General features: G+C 37.8%; 1 protein-coding gene across 5 annotated transcripts in view; it reads left to right on the top strand.

The window, feature by feature from the left end:
- The window catches only part of glis1a (GLIS family zinc finger 1a), a 379333-nt gene extending 363481 nt beyond the window's left edge, over positions 1-15852 (top strand). For all 5 annotated transcript variants that reach the window (XM_072274051.1, XM_072274052.1, XM_072274053.1 and 2 more), the window contains 2 exons: positions 1848-2018; positions 11410-15852. In XM_072274051.1, the coding sequence (XP_072130152.1) occupies positions 1848-2018; positions 11410-11546 (308 nt within the window). In that variant the 3' untranslated portion in view covers positions 11547-15852. The remainder of the gene's footprint in view (positions 1-1847; positions 2019-11409) is intronic.
- The last annotated feature ends 2262 nt before the right edge of the window (positions 15853-18114 follow it).

Here is an 18114-nt window from a genome sequence, read left to right as displayed (position 1 = left end):
CTATCTGAGGAGGCTGAAGAGAGCTGGACTATGTACATCTATACTCACGTCATTCAACGGATGCGCAGTGGAGAACGTCCTAATAACCTGCCTCACTGCACGGAATGGAAACTGCACTGTCTCTATAATGGGTAGTCAAAACTGCCAAATGCATAACCAGCACCAAACAACTCACCATCAAGGACACGTTTGCAGAAAGGTGCTGGAAAAAGACGAATAACATCATGAAGGATCCCACCCAGCCTGCTCATGGACTGCTTGCCCCAGTCTCATCAGGGAGGAAGCTGTGTAGCATCTATGCCAGGCCACTTGTCAGCTACTTTTCCCAAGCACTAAGGCTGTTCAACACCTCCCTCCACTAACTCAACCCCCCCACACCCCAACCACCACTATTTTATCATTTCCTGTCAGTCACCTAATGTACAGACACTCCTGTGCCTAGCATCACTTTATGGACTTACAATCAATCTATGTATATAAGCTATCTTGTGTAATTATATTTATTGTGCTTTTTTATTATTATTCTGTTCTTTATTATGTATTTTGTGCTGTATTGGATCTGGACTAGCAATTATTTTGTTCTTCCTTACGCTTATGTATGGGAAATGACATTAAACAATCTTGAATGCATCCTCACTGATCAGTTTCCAGCCTCTGTCTCTACTTCCACCCTTCCCTCACTTGACTCCATTGCTCCCTTTTGTTTACCTCTCTCCTTATCTGTTTATCAACCATTGGCTGCAGTCTCCCAACTCCATCCCTCAACCCCCTCCGGTTACCCATCATCCCCCTTCTCACCTGGTTCCAGCCATCAGCTGCTAGTCCTGGCCTCATCCTTCCCTCTCATCTCTTTGTACTGGCTATCTCCCCTCTAGACTCTCAGTCCTGATGCAGTTTCTCAATCCAAAATGTCAACTATCTTTTTGCTTCCACAAATGCTGCTCGACCCCAGGAGTTCCCACAACAATTGTTTTTTTTTCCTGCTCCAGACTGTATCATGTGAAGTTTCTTGTGTCTCCATTTTATGAATAGTATGAAGATGGAGAGGTCAAGAATAGACTATTGGGGACCCAAGAGATAAGGAACAGGAATGGGAAGTGAAACTAAGAGTAGCAATTATGTTTATTTGTCTATTAAACATTCCTTTCACCAGTTCTGCCCCTTTTTAAAAATTTCATTTATGATTTTTCATGCAAAGAAAAATATTTCAGATTTTTAGTTTAGTTTTCATCTGCATGTCAAGCCTGCTCTGCCATTCAATAAGATCATGGCTGATCTAGCCATGGACTAATCTCCACTTACCTGCCTTTTCTCCATAACCCATAAACCCAGTGTTGGGCACGTGGCCAAGTGGTTAAGGCATTCGTCTAGTTACCTCAAGGTCACTAGTTCAAGCCTCAGATGGGGCAGTGTGTTTGTGCCCTTGAGCAAGGCACTTAATCACACATTGTTCTAGTCTGTGCGAGGAATGGTGCCCCACACAGACTTCCAATCTGCGCCTTGTAAGGCATGAAAATGCCTAGCGCAGGCCTCTCATGGTCTGAGTCGACGTTCCCTCCCCCACCCCCCTTAATTCCCTTCAGGAACAGCTTCTTCTCTTCAGTCATCCAGTTTCTAAATGGACATTGAACCCAGGAACACTACCTCACTTTTTCCTCTATTTTTGCACTATTTTTAATTTAACTATTTTATATATGTAGATAGATAAAAATTTACCATTATTTATTTATTTATTATTTTCCCATGTTTATCGTGTATTGCAATGTACTGCTGCTGCAAAGTTAACAAATTACATGACATATACTGGTGATATTAAAACTGATTCTGATTCTATTGTTTGTTCTCAGGTTACCAAGGAAGTTTTCACACCATGCAGCACGCTTTCCAGTACAGTGATTCATTTAGAACAATGGAGCAAGCTACGATTCACAACTCCCTTTCAGCAGATGATTCACATTGCCCTAGTCCAGTTCAGCATAATGGCTACCATTCATGCATTGCACATGCAAGTCTATCAGGTAAAGAGTGGGACAGATTTACGAGCATGTTGCTCATGTTAATGTGCTATTTCTTTCTTTCTCTTCCACATGGATATGACTTCGATTTTACATGAATGTATAGTAGTATTATCGCTTCCAGAAAACTAAAAAAAAACACAATATAATCCCTCATACAAGAAGTAATTTCATGATACTTGCTGACTTATTTATTATTTAAGTCAATCTAGCAGCCACTACCACTTCCAGGTAAAGATTTTGTTGAGTTAAAACTAGATTGTAAGATATCTTTGAATACTTTTACAAGGCACAGAGACCGATTGGTAGTCACTTACATTTTTCATGCTATTAAAAGGATGTTTAAGCCTAAATTGTTTTTGTTTTGCAATGATTAAAAAATATTTTAGAGTAATAATTTGGTTTGTACCTTTTCACCAAATAACTTAGAAGAAAAATGAATGGGATAACGATAACCAAATAGTGTCAGGAAGACATTCTGAACAAAAGAGGCCACTACAAATAGAGTCCAGGATTACAAACAATGATAACAAGATAAAAAGGTCAACAAATAAATCTAAATATGCTGGATTTTTGCATTTTTAATACGATTATCAAATCCGCTGTGCAAATTTTGCAAATGGATGCCCTGTACTTGTTAAAGAAGAGATGTGGTTACAGGGTGACCTAGGTTGGGAACTAAATATTCATATTTAGAAATGACAAGCAAAAGCAAAAGAAGGTGGGTGGCTCTTAAATGAAAGCTAAACACTGAGCAATAGTGAGAAAGGACACTAATTCAGAACATCAAGATCTAGAATAAGCATTGGTGGCACTATGAAATGCTAAGGCGCAGAAAGCACTGGTGGGATTCATCTAGTAGACATGCATGTAAAAAGTGTTCTGCAGTGATTATGGGTGATAGAGATTGCCAAAACATATCAGTAATAAAACTGTGGAGCATGAATTCTGGAGGAAGACCAAAACTTTGAGGAGCCAGGCTATCCTCAGTTGGGATACAATGAGAAAGGGCTAATTTGTAATTTTATTGTGCATGGTGCTTCAGGGGAAATGAGCACAATAAGAAAGCTTAAATAAGGTACAAAGTGAAGTAATTTGATCTGAAACTAGTGTACAAATTTTAAACAAAGAATGCTATGAAGGTGGGAAAAGTAAGAGTCTGCCTTGGTAGATTGAGAAGATTCATTAAAATACTTGATGGTTAAGTGGGAATAACTAGTACTTAAGCAAAGAATGATAGGAACTGTAATAGTTTTACATTCCTTTCTTGTATGAAAGAAAAACAAAAGGAAAAAAATGATCCAATGATGGGTCGGAAAAGAAGCTACAAGTTGTATAAGATCCAAAATCCAGAATGAATGCATATAAACTTTCCGAAAAAGTAGTAAGCCTTGTGAATGGGAGCATTTTAGAATTCAGTCAAAAAGGTGCAAGAGAGGAGAAATAGAATGTGAGAGTAAACTTGCAAGAACATAACTGTAGTAATAAGTAAAGAGAAAAAAGAATCGTGAAGACAAATGTATACCTCTCAAAGTAATAATGGAAGAATTTATTATGGGGAAGGAAAGAAAATGGCAGAGCAATTAAAAAAATACTTTGATTCTGTCTTTATGGAAAAGGGGAGCTAATTACTTCCTAGAAATGCCAGGGAACCAAGAATCAAATGAAAAGGAAGAATTAAAGGAAATTAGTACCAGTAAAAAGTATGTACTGAAGAAATAGAGACTGAAAGCCTAAAAGAGAGGAAGCCACGGAAGTAATTGATACTTTGGTTGTCATCTTCTAAAATTTTACAGTTTATTGAGGAGGACATTTTTTATACATTGTGAAGAATCCACAAGAGGCTTCAAGGTGATTTATATTAAAAACAATTGTGAGTTGTCAAACTAGAGTTTGGAAGAATCTGAGGGAGTCTTATTGAAGCATATAAAGTTCTAATAGGATTTGCAGATGTACACTCAGTGTACACTTTATTAGGTACCTCAGGTACCTCCTGTACCAAATAAAGTGACCACTGAGTGTATGTTCATGGTCTTCAGTTGCTGTATCCCGTCCATTTCAAGGTTTAACGTGTTGTGCGTTCAGAGATGCTCTTCTGCACACTGCAGTTGCAACACACAGTTATTTGAGTTACTGTCACCTTCCTGTTACTTTGAATAAGTTTGGTCATTCTCCTATGACCTCGCTCATTAACAAGGCATTTTCATCCACAGAATTGCCACTCACTGGATTTTTTTTTGGTTTCTCACACCATTCTCTGAAAACTCTAGAGACAGCATGAACATCCCAGGAGATCAGCAGTTTCTGAGATATTCAATCCACTTTTTCTGGTTCCAGCAATCACTCCATGGTCAAAGTCACCTCGATCACATTTCTTTACTATTCTGATATTTGTTCTGAACAACAAATGAACCTCTTGACCATGTCTGCATGCTTTTATGCATTGAGTTGTTGCCATTTGATTGGCTGATTAGTTAGTTGCATTAACGAGCAGGTGCACAAGTGTACCTAATAAAGTAACCACAGAGTGTATATGAGACGGATGTTTCAAATGGTTGACAGTCAGCCTGATTTGAAAACACTCTCAGGATATACAGGATAACGTTTCGGACTAAGGTGAGGAGAAATTGCTTTGCTTAGAAGATTGTAAACCAATGGAATACTTTGCCACAAAAAAATTGGTGGAGATCAGGTTTTTGAATGTACTTAAGATGTTACATAGATTTCTGAACACAGAAGGCATCAAGAGATAACGAGATAGAGGATCAGTCACTATCATACTGAATGGTGAAACCACTTATTAGGGCTGATAAATCTTCTCCTGCCCTCTTTTCTATGTTTCTGTAACAAATATTTCAAATAAATTAGATGTTGTGATTGAACTCAACAACGTCTTTATCAGACTTTATCTGATGCTAATTACTGTACTGAAAATGAGAGACATCAAGCTGCAGTTATTGTAGAACAGGACACAGTGCCATTTTTAATGCCAGGGCCCTCAGTTTTAGAACAGTTTGTTGTCTTTGAGACGGAAGTGCTTAAGGATGATCTTGTAGAGGTTATTAAAATGGAAAATGATAACAAATTTATCCAGATGTAGATCAAAATAGATTAGGTTTGGTTAACTTCGGGACCACTGTCAAGAACTGCATGAACAGGAGTAAGACGGTCGTCTGCATCATCTGGATTTATCTGATTGGTGGAATGATGAAGTGAAAACCGTGCAATAAATTGAAGTTACTTGCCATTGCTGGTGAGGCCCACTTGAAATACTGTGCACGGTTTTTATTTCCCTTACCTAAAAAATGATATATGCAATAGCATTGGAGGCAGTCCAAAGGACGTGCATCAGACTAATTCCTGGGATGAGAGGGTTGTCTTATCAAGACATTTTGAGTGTATTTACCCTGGACTTTAGAAGAATAATAGTTTTCAGATAAATCCTCAGGGAGCTTGACAGGGTAGATGTTGAGATAATTTCACTCCAGGCAGTCCCCAGGTTACTGCAGGCTCTGTTCCGGAGAGTTGTTAGTAACCTGAACTGTTTATGTCTGACAGAAACATGATGTTTGGGGATGGATCACAGAAACAGCGGGGATGGGAGGGTAAGCAGCCCTAGCTGGCCTCACTGACTCGCTGAGTAAGCAAGTGAGCCTGCTCAGCACTGTAGCTCTGCATGGATCAGCCCCATGACTGTTGTGCTATAGGGGCCAGGCTTGTGGGAGAGAAGATGCCTGCAGCCCTTCACAGCCAGAAAATCCATTCCCACCCATCCTGCTGGTCTTCCAAAAACTCATTCATATTTATGGGATGTCTATAAGCCAGTCATTTGTAAACCAGGATACTGGGAAGAGAGAATACAAAGTTGGTAGGGAACAGCCATATAAGGCTACCATCAGGATCTTGTGATTCAAGTCCACTTTTACGTTGATCTTTAATGCAAGAGATATGAATGGTATTTCTTTATATTGTGAGAAGATCAGCAAGGTTTGCAATTAGGCTCCCTTTTGGTAATAATGAGTGCATTCATGTTAAAAAAGAATTGATGGAGAATTGTAGTAGACAGTAAAACCATTGCCTAGAGGTTGTGGTCAGCAATGAAGCACCCACACTTAACTTGTGGATTGTGTAGTCAATTACTTAGAAGAACCTGGGAAAACTGACTAAGCCACAATCAACTGTCAAAATGTTTGATAACTAAACTTTCAGAAAGATCCAAAAACTACAACAAAAATTTTCAAACTATATAAAAACCTATATAAAAATTCAAAACACTTAAACAACTTTAAAGAAAATCAAAGGCAAACATTTATATAAACAAAATAAATGATCAATTAGGTAAGTGAATGAGTTACTGTTCCTGCACTGTCTCATCTGCTAATTGAGCAGATTTGTTATTACGTGTTGTAACAAAATACCACAACTTTGTACTCCATCGTAGGAGTGTAAAATCCATTTTGGAGTTTAGAAAGTTACTTCCCATTGCTGTATTAAGTTCTCCCTTTCATACTGCAGGAAAATTAACAACAGTGTATTGTTTAATAAATATTTCTTTAAAGTGCAAGTACCTTATGGAGAGAGTAGGTAGTTACATACAGCTGTTTGCTCTGTTGAGAACTACAGGTGATGGTGATTGGCAATTTTAATTTGTTGATTAAAACTGTAGAGGCCTGGCTTTTAAATAGAGAAGCACTAAAAAAATGCACAAAATAGCCAACCTGCTTAAAATGTAGGTAATGATATTTGGTGCTCACAAAGTAAAAGTTACATGGCTGTCATATGATTTATACAGTTAAACAAAATTCAGTGATGAAGGGTTTGATTTGTCTGCTGATCTCATTGTAATTACATGTATAGTGGCATGCAAAAGTTTGGGTACCCTGTCAAAATTTCTGTTACTGTGAATAGCTAAGCGTGTAAAAAAATGACCAGATTTCCAAAAGGCATAAAGTTAAAGATGACACATTTCTTTAATAATTTAAGTAAGATTACTTTTTTATTCCCATCTTTTACAGTTTCAAAATAACAAAAAAGGAAAAGGGCCCAAAGCAAAAGTTTGGGCACCCTGCATGGTCAGTACTAAGTAACACCCCCTTTGACAAGTATCACAGCTTGTAAATGCTTTTTGTAGCCAGCTAAGAGTCTTTCAATTCTTGTTTGGGGGATCTTCACCCATTCTTCCTTGCAAAAGGCTTCTAGTTCTGTGACATCCTTGGGCCGTCTTGCATGCGCTGTTCTTTTGAGGTCTATCCACAGATTCTTGATGATGTTTAGGTCAGGGGACTGTGAGGGTCATGGCAAAACCTTCAGCTTGCGCCTCTTGAGGTAGCCCATTGTGGATTTTGAGATGTGTTTCGGATAGTCATACAATTTGTCCCATTATCATTGATCATTATCCTGTTGTAGAAGCCATCCTCTTTTCACCTTCAGCTTTTTTACAGGTAGTGTGATGTTTGCTTCCAGAATTTGCTGGTATTTAATTGAATTCATTCTTCCCTCTACCAGTGAAATGTTCCCCGTGCCACTGGCTGCAACACAAGTCCAAAGCATGATCGATCTACCCCGGTGCTTAACAGTTGGAGAGGTGTTCTTTTCATGAAACTCTGCACCCTTTTTTCTCCAAGCATACCTTTGCTCATTGCAGTCAAAAAGTTCTAATTTAACTTCATCAGTCCACAAGACTTGTTTCCAAAATACATCAGGGTTGTTTAGATGTTCCTTTGCAAACTTCTGACGCTGAATTTTGTGGTGAGGACGCAGGAAAGGTTTTCTTCTGATGACTCTTCCATGAAGGTCATATTTGTACAGGTGTCGCTGCACAGTAGAACAGTGCATCACCACTTCATCTGCTAAATCTTCCTGAGGGTCTTTTGCAGTCAAACTGGGGTCTTGATTTGCCTTTCTAGCGATCCTATGAGCAGTTCTCTTGGAAAGTTTTCTTTGTCTTCCAGACCTCAGCTTGACCTCCACCGTTCCTGTTAACTGCCATTTCTTAATTACATTACGAACTGAGGAAACAGCTACATGAAAATGCTTTGCTATCTTCTTTTCGCCTTCTCCTGCTTTGTAGGCATCATTTATTTTAATTTTCAGAGTGCTAGGCAGCTGTTTAAAGGACTCCATGGCTGCTGATTGTTGGGACAAGGTTTGAGGAGTCAGGGTATTTATAAAGCTTTGAAATTTGCACCATCTGGCCTTTCCTAATGATGACTATGAACAAGCCATAGCCCTAACAAGCTAATGAAGGTCTGAGACCTTGGGAAAAGTTATCTGAGAGCTCAAATCTCTTGGGGTGCCCAAACTTTTGCATGGTGCTCCTTTCCTTGTTATCACTCTAAAATTGTACAAAACAAAAATAATACACTAATCTTGCTTAAGATGTTGAAAAGAATGTTTCATCTTTAACTTTATGACTTTTGGAGATCAGTTCATTCTACTCACTTTACTATTCACAGTAACAGAAATTTTGACCAGGGATGCCCAAACTTTTTCATGCCACTGTATATTGATCAGATAAAAGTTGAAGTAGATCTTGCTAAGTGACAATTCATCTACAGCTTTGGTTTCTGGAACTGAATATACCTGAGATAAAATTCCATTGAATATTGCAGTTCCTTTAAAGTCCAAGATATGTTAACTACCGCATTTAGGTTTAAAAATTCTTTCAGCTCAGTGGTGTTAGATACTTTCTTACGTGCTAGAACAGTAGAGCTTTTTCTGTTCAAGTTGTCAAGGGCTAACACCACTTTGGTTCAGCCATGTATTTCCAGGAAAGAAGTATGCCACCTTACAAGATGGTTCTTGGAAACGTGGCTTCACAGCCATGACAATGCAGCTAACTCTGAACTACCCTCTGAAATGACTGAATTAAGATATTGTTGAAAGTAAATGTATTATCAAAGTACATGTATGTCACCATATACACCTCAGAGATTCATTTCCTTACAGGCATACTCAATAAATCCATAATAGAATCATAACCATAGCAGAATCAATGAAAGACTGCATCGACTTGGGCATTAAACCAGTGTGCAAAAGATAACAAACTGTGCAAATACAAAAATAAAGAAATAATAATAAATACACAATAAATATTGAGAACATGAGATGAATTGTCCTTGAAAGTGAGTCCATAGGTTGTGGGAACGTTTCAATGATGGGGCAAGTGAAGTTGAGTGAATTTATCAAGCGTCTGATGGTTGAGGGGTGATAACTGTTCCTGAACCTGGTGGTGTGAGTTCTGAGGCTTCTATACCTTCTTCCTGATGGCAGCAGTAAGAAGAGAGCATGATCTGGGTGGTGAGGGTCCCTGATGATGGATGGTGCTTTCCTGCGATGACATTTAGTGTAGATGTGCTCAACGGTGGGAAGGGCTTTACCTATGATGAACTGGGCCATATCCACTACTTTTTGTAGGGTTTTCTGTTTAAGGGCATTGGTTCCATACCAGGCTGTGATGCAGCCAGTCAATACACTCTCCACTACACATCTATAGATGTTTGGCAAAGTTTTAAATGTCATGCTGAATCCTCACAAGCTCCTAAGGAAGTTGAGGTGGTGGCATGCTTTCTTTGTAATTGCACTTATATGCTGGGTCCAGGGCCAGTCTTCTGAAATGATAACACCGAGGAATATAAAGTTGCAGACACTCTCCTCCTCCAGTCCTCCAATGAGGATTCGCTCATGGACTTCTGGTTTCCTTCTCCTGAAGTCAATAATCAGCTTTGTGGTTTTGCTGACATTGAGTAAGAGGTTGTTTTTATGGCACCACTCAGCCAGATTAAGAACAACTTAATGTTAAAAACTCTTATTAAATATTGATATTCAAAATGAATAACGAATATTGAGTACTGAGCAACTTGAATATTTAATTCAAGGACAATTTAAGTTGAAGTCACCAGAGACACTCAGATTCTGCAGTTTTAAAAGGTGCTAACAACATTGCTAAACGGTTCCACTTCTCACACTATGAAGTAAAGAAAAAGCTTGTATGCCTGCTTTTCCTCCATTGATAGGAACCAACTTCAGTTTTCATAGACAGCAACAACACCTGGCTAGCTCCTATCCCCCCAGAAACCTACGGTTGAAGGCAAAAGAAATTACTGATAGCATTATATGTAACAACAAATTCTTGCTTCTTAAATCCAACAACAAATACAGACTGAACACATATCTAATACTGATTATCTTTCAAATGCACTGTTTGTGCACCAGGTTAATTTTCTCAAACAGTATTTTATCTTGATGGTATAACATTGATAAAATTAATTTGCTTTCTTTCTGAGTGTAACTAGAAATAAACAGAATCCATTTAGATGTCTTTGTCAGTTACTTAAAGGCCTGTTTCCAGTCACAGGTTGTAATTATGCAGCCTCAACCATGCCAAGATAGCTTATCACTGAATTGAAATGTCTAGTGAACTGAACTACACTACCTATTAAATTTAGTAAATTTATGCACTGTCAAATTTAATTAAGCACTTTTTAAATTCACTGTATCAGTGTCTGAACTGGACAAAGTTGTATTTATAGTTATTTGGTCATCTTAACTTTGCTTTGTTAAATGTGGTGTCTTTGTCAAAATTTAGTTCAAGTACTTTGAGGTATTTAATAACAATTAGATGATGTTAACTATTAATTTTTAAAATAAAGATTAAACTCTGATTATTAATTATAAAACCTAACATCCACTATTTTATCCTAAATATAGCAATATTATAAATATGCTCTATTATTAAAGTATAATTTGTTTGGAAACTATCTTTCACATTCAGAAATCAGGTTCAAGAATTCTTGTCTGAAATTATTAAACACAATTCAGATGTAAAGGAAATAGCTTTAGCAGACCCTAGTCCAGTTCCCTAATAGTCTTGTGTCATAAATACAAAAGCAGAAAGTGAATGACAATTTCCTGGAGAGTGGAATGAATACAAAAATGGAAATGTCACATTACTGTGTTAGGACCCACCCTTTGGAGTTGGGATAAGCAGAAGGGAGCAATGTTTCCTCTGTATACATCTATAAGAGTAATATAAAAACTATTTTAGTACATGCAAAGCATATATTTTTTTGCATGCATACTGTTCAGGCATTACCAGGAGATTAGTTTTCATGTAAAAGCTCCCCCTATAAACATTTTGAACCTTCAACAGTACAAAGCAAGAATGGGTAGAAAGAATGACGCAGAACCCATTACCACCTGAAATACTTCCAAGAATTGCTTTTCTGTGCTAACTTTATCAGCTTATGCCTTATCATATGAAAGCAATAGTGGTTATACTGATCCTGCTTCCTTTTCTGTGATTTGTGCACTCATCTATTGAGGCTTTGTGCTGAGACTGAAAGTTTGCAGAATTACTGCCATTGATAGTATACATGTGGAATTCTCTCCATAGGGTTTGACATTGTCCCAGAATCTCAAGGCACATTTGGAGAAACACTTCGTAATGAACCAGAAGACAATGGACTCTTTCAGATTAGCACCGTTGACCGATGTCTGAATCAGCTGTCCTCTGTTTATACAGAGACCTGAAACCACCTTTAACCTTACTGGACTAACAACTGCCTGGCGTGCCTCTGTTCAAGTTACATTCAAAGACTTAGGCAAATATATTGGAATAGTCAACGTATCTCATTGCATTTCCAACTCCAAATGCTGATCATCCAAAGTGAAATGATTATAGGTGGATATTAGAGTATGTACACAATCCTCATGAGCCTCTCACTGCATATATTAATGAAATCAGCACAGCTGTCATTGTAAAATTAAGCTTCATCATTTCTGTAAACTTCTTTCTGCTTATGTACGATTGACCGGAAGGAACCCCAAACACTTTCAACTTATGATAAGGGTCCCTTCTAAAACTCAGTGTTACTGGTCCAAATTGAAATGTTCGAAAAGTCACACAATTGCATATTATCTGATGTGGTGCGCATTGCAAGTGCTTGCTAACCTAATGAACAGGGATGTTCAACAATGTTTTAACAAATAAAAAAACGAGATAACTTTCACTATCATTCTGAATATTCTTCGAAAGGTCAAGCATCACTCGATGCTATTGCATCTATTCATCTTGAGGGAATATTTAAAACTTTCAACTCCCCCAGCTATGATCAAAAATGTACAAATACATATCCATCTTCATATCTTCACTACAAAATATTGGCCTGAGAACAACATCTGTGTTTGTAAGGTGCATTACAACCACCCTTACTGCATCTCATTGTCCACAGAGTCAGATAAATCCAACATCCATTAAATTTTGTAATTTACTTATATGTACTAGTTTTAAAGGTAAACTTGAAAAAAATGGACATCTACAGTATATCAACTAGAATCTCAAAGATAACAACATTTTAAGTGTTCTTGTTGTGTTCTTATTTTTATATGTACCATGGGTTAACAATAAAGAATCATATTCTGGAAGAATTAGAACTTTTATTTATAATAACAAAACCAAACCATGTTTTTACCAAGCCATGCTCTAGATCATTCTAACATTTCTGCGCATGCTCAGAACTCTTTCCAATCACGTTCTGACACGTCATATCAGCACATATTCCTTTCCTTAAAAAGAAAAACAATTAGCAACATTAACCAAACAAATGCATAATTTAACATGTTTCTATCAGTCTCGCTGGGGGTTTACGAACATGACTAGACCTTCTAAGTGGTTCACACAGTTCCTCTGTGTCATTGTTATTTCCATGTTTTATCTGGTCTGCATCAGTTCACTGAAACTCTGAAGTTGGCTCTTTCTTGAGGCCTTTGCAATTTCTTCTTAACACTGCTCTTCCTTCTGTTTGGACCATGTATGATCTGGGTTGTACTATAAGTATTGTAGCTTTCTTAATTCCTTCACTTCCATTTGTATTGAAATACAAATCTTCTTCATCTAATTCATTCATTAACCGTGTAATCTCTTTTTTATGCTGAGACTTCATCATTTCAATAAAACTTCTCAATTCCTTCACTTGTGCTTTCACTTCTTCAGTTGGATCCTGATTCTTGTCACTCTTTGGCTACAGATTAGTATTGTACTGTATCGGCAAGTTTGGCCTCTATCCTCCTGCAGAGGTGAGATTGTGATGGAATGCATGGCCCATTGATGCATGAGCATTACTTCCAGAGGGCAAAATTGCAACTCCTAGTTTTGGTGGCAATGCTTCATCAGATGCTGGTAACAAAGGGATAGGTCTGGGAGCTTTCTTTATGACTTCATACTCTTTCATCAAGTCACTGTATTCTGACTCTGTGTCACTGTCCAAGACTAATACTCTTTTTCATCAAATTCAGTCTCTCACAGGCAGATAAACCCAGTATTGACTGTACATTCCTTGACACCACCACAAATGAAAGCATGAGCACAATATTTTTGTGCGATACTTTTGCCTCACATGTTCCTTTAAATGGAATGTCTGCACCTGAATACCCAGTCACTTTTATATTTGTCTTATGTAACTTTGGTCTTGGCTTTAATGCATTAAACTCAGATTCTGCAAGAACATTTACTTATGCTCCAGTAGCAGGTTTAAAAAGAATATTGTTTTGGTTCACTTGCAATGGAATATTCCAGTCATTCTTACTTTGTTTGTTTTTACAAAGCACATCTATATAAAACTCCTCAAATTTGTTTTCTAGCACGGCATTTACTTGTTTTATTTTCTTTCTGCTTCTGTAACAGCATGAAAAATGATTACTCTTACCAGTCGTTGCACATTTTCCCTTACTCTGGACACTGTTTTGGTCGATGCTGCTGCCCACAGCCATCACACATTTTTTTTTTATCTCAGATGACGTCTTGCTCTCTGTCAGTTTTGTTGTCATTTTATTATTTCTTCTAATATGTTCGCACTTTTTTACAGCATCTACGTGGCAGCTTTCAGTGAAAAGTTCTGTAGCCTGCAACGTCGTGGTTTCCGAAGTTTTGCAAAGCATCAAAACTTTTTCTAAGTCTAAATCTTCTCTCAGACCATTATCCTGAATGCCACAAACAATTCTGTCTTTAACGAGAGAGTCTGTCAGTTCTGCAAACTCACATGTTTTGCTCTGGTGTCTCAATTCAGTAACATATTGATCAATTGTTTCAGCAGCTCTCTGCATACATTTGAAAAATTTATACCGCTCATACATCACATTACGCTTCAGTATACAAAATGCTTCAAATTTGTCCATTATTGACTTCAAATTTAAATTATCTCCGTCTTCAAAACAAAGTGATTATATATCTCAATTGTGTCGTCACCTATTACGTGGAGTAGAAGCGCAGCTTTCATTTTTTCCCCCTTTTTTTATCTGCTTCAATGGCCAATAAATGTATTTCAAAACACTGCTTGAATTTTTTTCCAGTTCTCAGCTACGTTCCCAGTCAGCTGAAGTGTCAGTGGAGGTTGCAAACCTTCCATTTTCAAAACTGTTAGCAAACACTAAAACAGTTCGAACTCTTTTTTTCTTCCATTATCTTCGACTCTTCTGTGTTTGAAAACATATTATTCTTCCAGACCGACTTCTGACACCACGTTGTGTTCTTATTTTTAGACGTACTGTAGGTTAACAATAAAGAATCGTATTCTGGAAGAATTAAAACTTTTATTTACAGCAACAAAACCAAACCACGTTTTTACCAAGCCATGTTCCAGATCATTCTAACATTTCTGCGCATGCTCAGAACTCTTTCCAATCATGTTCTGACACATCATATCACCACAACACTGATAAAGCATCACGTAACTTTGACATTTTCCCAAATCCCTCAATTGTGTGCAGTTCTGGTCACCTAACTATAGGAAGGATATCAGTAAGATTGAAAGAGTGCAGAGAAGATTTACTAGGATGTTGCCGGGTCTTCAGGAGTTGAGTTACAGGGAAAGATTGAGCAGGTTAGGATGTTATTCCTTGGAGCGTAAAAGAATGAGAGGGGATTTGATAGAGATTTACAAAATTATGAGGGGTATAGACAGAGTAAATGCAAGTAGGCTCTTTCCACTTAGGTTAGGAGAGATAAATATGAGAGGACATGGCTTTAGGGTGAAAGGGGAAAGGTTTAGGGGGAACTTCTTCACTCAGAAAGTGGTGGGAGTGTGGCACAAACTGCCATCTGACGTGGTAAATGCGGTCTCACTCTTAAATTTTAAGAATAAATTGGATAGATACATGGATGGGAAAGGTCTGGAGGGTTATGGACCGGGTGCAGGTCAATGGGACTAGCAGAATAAAGTTTCAGCACAGACTAGAAGGGCCAACTGGCCTATTTTCTTTGCTGTAGTGTTTTATCTTCTATGGTTCTATCTCTTTGTATACTTCAGCCATTCTTAAAACCCATCTGTTTAACCAAGATTTTAACTATACCTCAGTCTTTCCACCTTTGGCTTGATTAATCTTTCCTATGATTCTAGGGAGCTCATTGAGATGTTTTGCTGCGTTAAAGGTGCTACATAAATTAAAATATTTTTGATGTATTTTATTTTTGCAGTGTCTGGCTTGCTGAGCATTCCTAAAGTCTTCATTTCAGATTTACAATATCTGCAGTGTTACAGAATTTTAAACAATAAACATGAATTGTGTTGTTGCCATTGCACTTTTGATATTAATGCTTAAGGCATCCAGATGTGCAAAGAGAGCAGCCTATTTTGTAACTTGTTAATCACTATTTTCTGGCTAATGTCAAATGTAAAATAACATGGGTTTAAGTTTGTAAAGAATGTTAACTTTTAAAAAAATCCCAGCAGCTTTGTTTTCAAATTCACATTTTTTGTACAAAATGTTCACATCAACATAATGTACATAGTATGTATAACAATTTAAGTATTCATATGATATTTTACAATTTATATAACTTTTGAATGGATTATTAAAAGCACATTATTAATCGAGATATATTTGTTGTCTTCTACTTAAAAAGATTGAGTTGTTGCTTAAAACTTCACAGAAATGCAAAAATGTTGATTAATACTGCAGAAAATGAACTTTTTGAATTTATTTTGTGAAGAATATGTGCAAAATAACAAACAATGCCATTGTGGCCTGAAGTTTTAATGTTCCATATGCATAAAGCTGAATGGACCACACATGCATTCTTTCGACTCTGTTATTATGACCTCTACACTTACACACAAAATGTTATGTTTTGTTCCCATGCTGTTTCTGATTGATGATAATTTTACTTTCAATAACCACAGAGTAGGGTGTATGTGAGTGAGGGAGCTGGATCTGGTGTAGTCTGATCGCAACTCGAGATCTTTCTGTCCAGTGTACAGCTTGTGGTGAATAACATGCACCACCATCAAACCAAACTGTACCTCAAGTTTAAGTTTGATTGCCATTCAACCACACAAGACTACCCATAAATACAGTCAAATGAACCAGAGCTCTGCAAGGGCCAAGGTGCAAAGCACAATTCCAATAGTCATACACTGCACAAGGTACATACAAGATAGTAGTCAGTGTAGTCACACAAAAAATAATACAGCCAAGTCCCTGAGTCCAACAATGTTGTCATCAAGAGCAAGCCTGCAGCAGTCTGCAGCCGAACGCAGTCTAGTTGGTCTTCCACCGAGCTGTAATGGGCTGGCCTGATCAGACCCAAAATTTCGAGTGTCCAGGAGGTGTGGTAACAAGTGTACAAGCACAACAAAGTAACTTAAGCCTTATTTATCATCGTAAGATATGAAACACAAATAACCACACAAAATATTACATAGCAAGTCCCAAAGATTTCTAGGCTCACGATTCTTGGTCACCAGTTAATTGTCACTGTTGTCGGGGGAACCAAATTCCAACTCACTCACAAGACCACCCCTGGGTCCTAAATCATGATTCATGATCATGATTTCTGGCCCCAGAGGAAGTCCAAAGAAATTCCGAAAAGCAGGTCAATATGTATACACCACAAAATATATCCGCCACAAAATATATCCGCCACAAGTGGGAGTTCTTGGTGGCCAAAGATTTTAATTCCCATTCCGACATGTCAGTCCAGGCCTCCTCTTCTGCCAAGATGAGGTGACCCTCAGGGTGGAGGAGCATCACTTTATATTCTATCTGGGTGCCCTCCAGCCTGATGGCATGAATATTCATTTTTCTTTCTGGTAAGCCAATTTCCCCACCCCCCCTTCCTTTATTCCCCTCTCAGACATTTTACTTCTTTTCACCTGCCTGTTGCATCTCCCTCCTCCATCTTTTTCTCTTGTCCATTCTCCTGTTCTATCAGAGTCTCTCTTCTCCGCCCTTGACTTCCCCACCCACCTGGCTTCACCTATCATCTTCTGGCTAGCCTCTTTCCGTTCCCTCCACCTTTTCATTCTGGCATCTTCCCCCTTCCTTCTCAGTCCTGAAGAAGGAACTGGGCCTGAAACGCTGCCAGTTCATTAATTTCCACAGATGCTGCCTGACCTGCTGAGTTCCTCCAGTATTTTTATGTGTTGCAACAAGCTTTGCAAGTGCAGAGCAACCACAAGACAGACAAACTTCGATTTTTTTGTAAACATGCAATTAACTCAATCTATTTTCTTTCATTTAAACAACATTTGTGCCCATTTACACAGTTCTCACAAATCAATTAGACACCTTAATGGTCACTTCTCATTATCTTGGAGCACACAACATTCCTTAATCTCCCAGTGTCTGGACACGTAACTTTCCTTGGATTTCAAAAGGTACATTTATGTTTACATATATAAACGATAAGCGCAATCCAAAACTAATCCATCAAGTCAGCTACCGAACCAATTGACAGACATTCTTATTTTAATGGTTACTCATTGTTTACTCTACAGACCCCACATGCTAAGCATTCAGAAAGAGTTAAGTTGTCATTTGACCTGACGGACATTCACTCATCGTTTTACAAAATCTAATCTTACCATCTGTTAAAAGGTTTTTCCTGCTCTCTATGTTTTGTTGTTAATTATTGAGTCTGTTTATATGTTCACATTTGTTTTAGTTTATTACATTCGTGCATGTGTCCATTCTAAATGTTGATTGCTCATGGCTGTTTGCACTATTGTCTTGTGAATTGTTGGTTGCTATTGTATTGTCTGTTATGGTATTGTCTTGTGCTTTATGCTTGGCACCGAACCATAATCAATTCTGGTATGTTGCA

This window comes from Mobula birostris, chromosome 12 (genome assembly GCF_030028105.1).
Source record: "Mobula birostris isolate sMobBir1 chromosome 12, sMobBir1.hap1, whole genome shotgun sequence".
Taxonomy (NCBI): domain Eukaryota; kingdom Metazoa; phylum Chordata; class Chondrichthyes; order Myliobatiformes; family Myliobatidae; genus Mobula; species Mobula birostris.
This window is presented reverse-complemented; position numbering and strand designations above follow the sequence as displayed.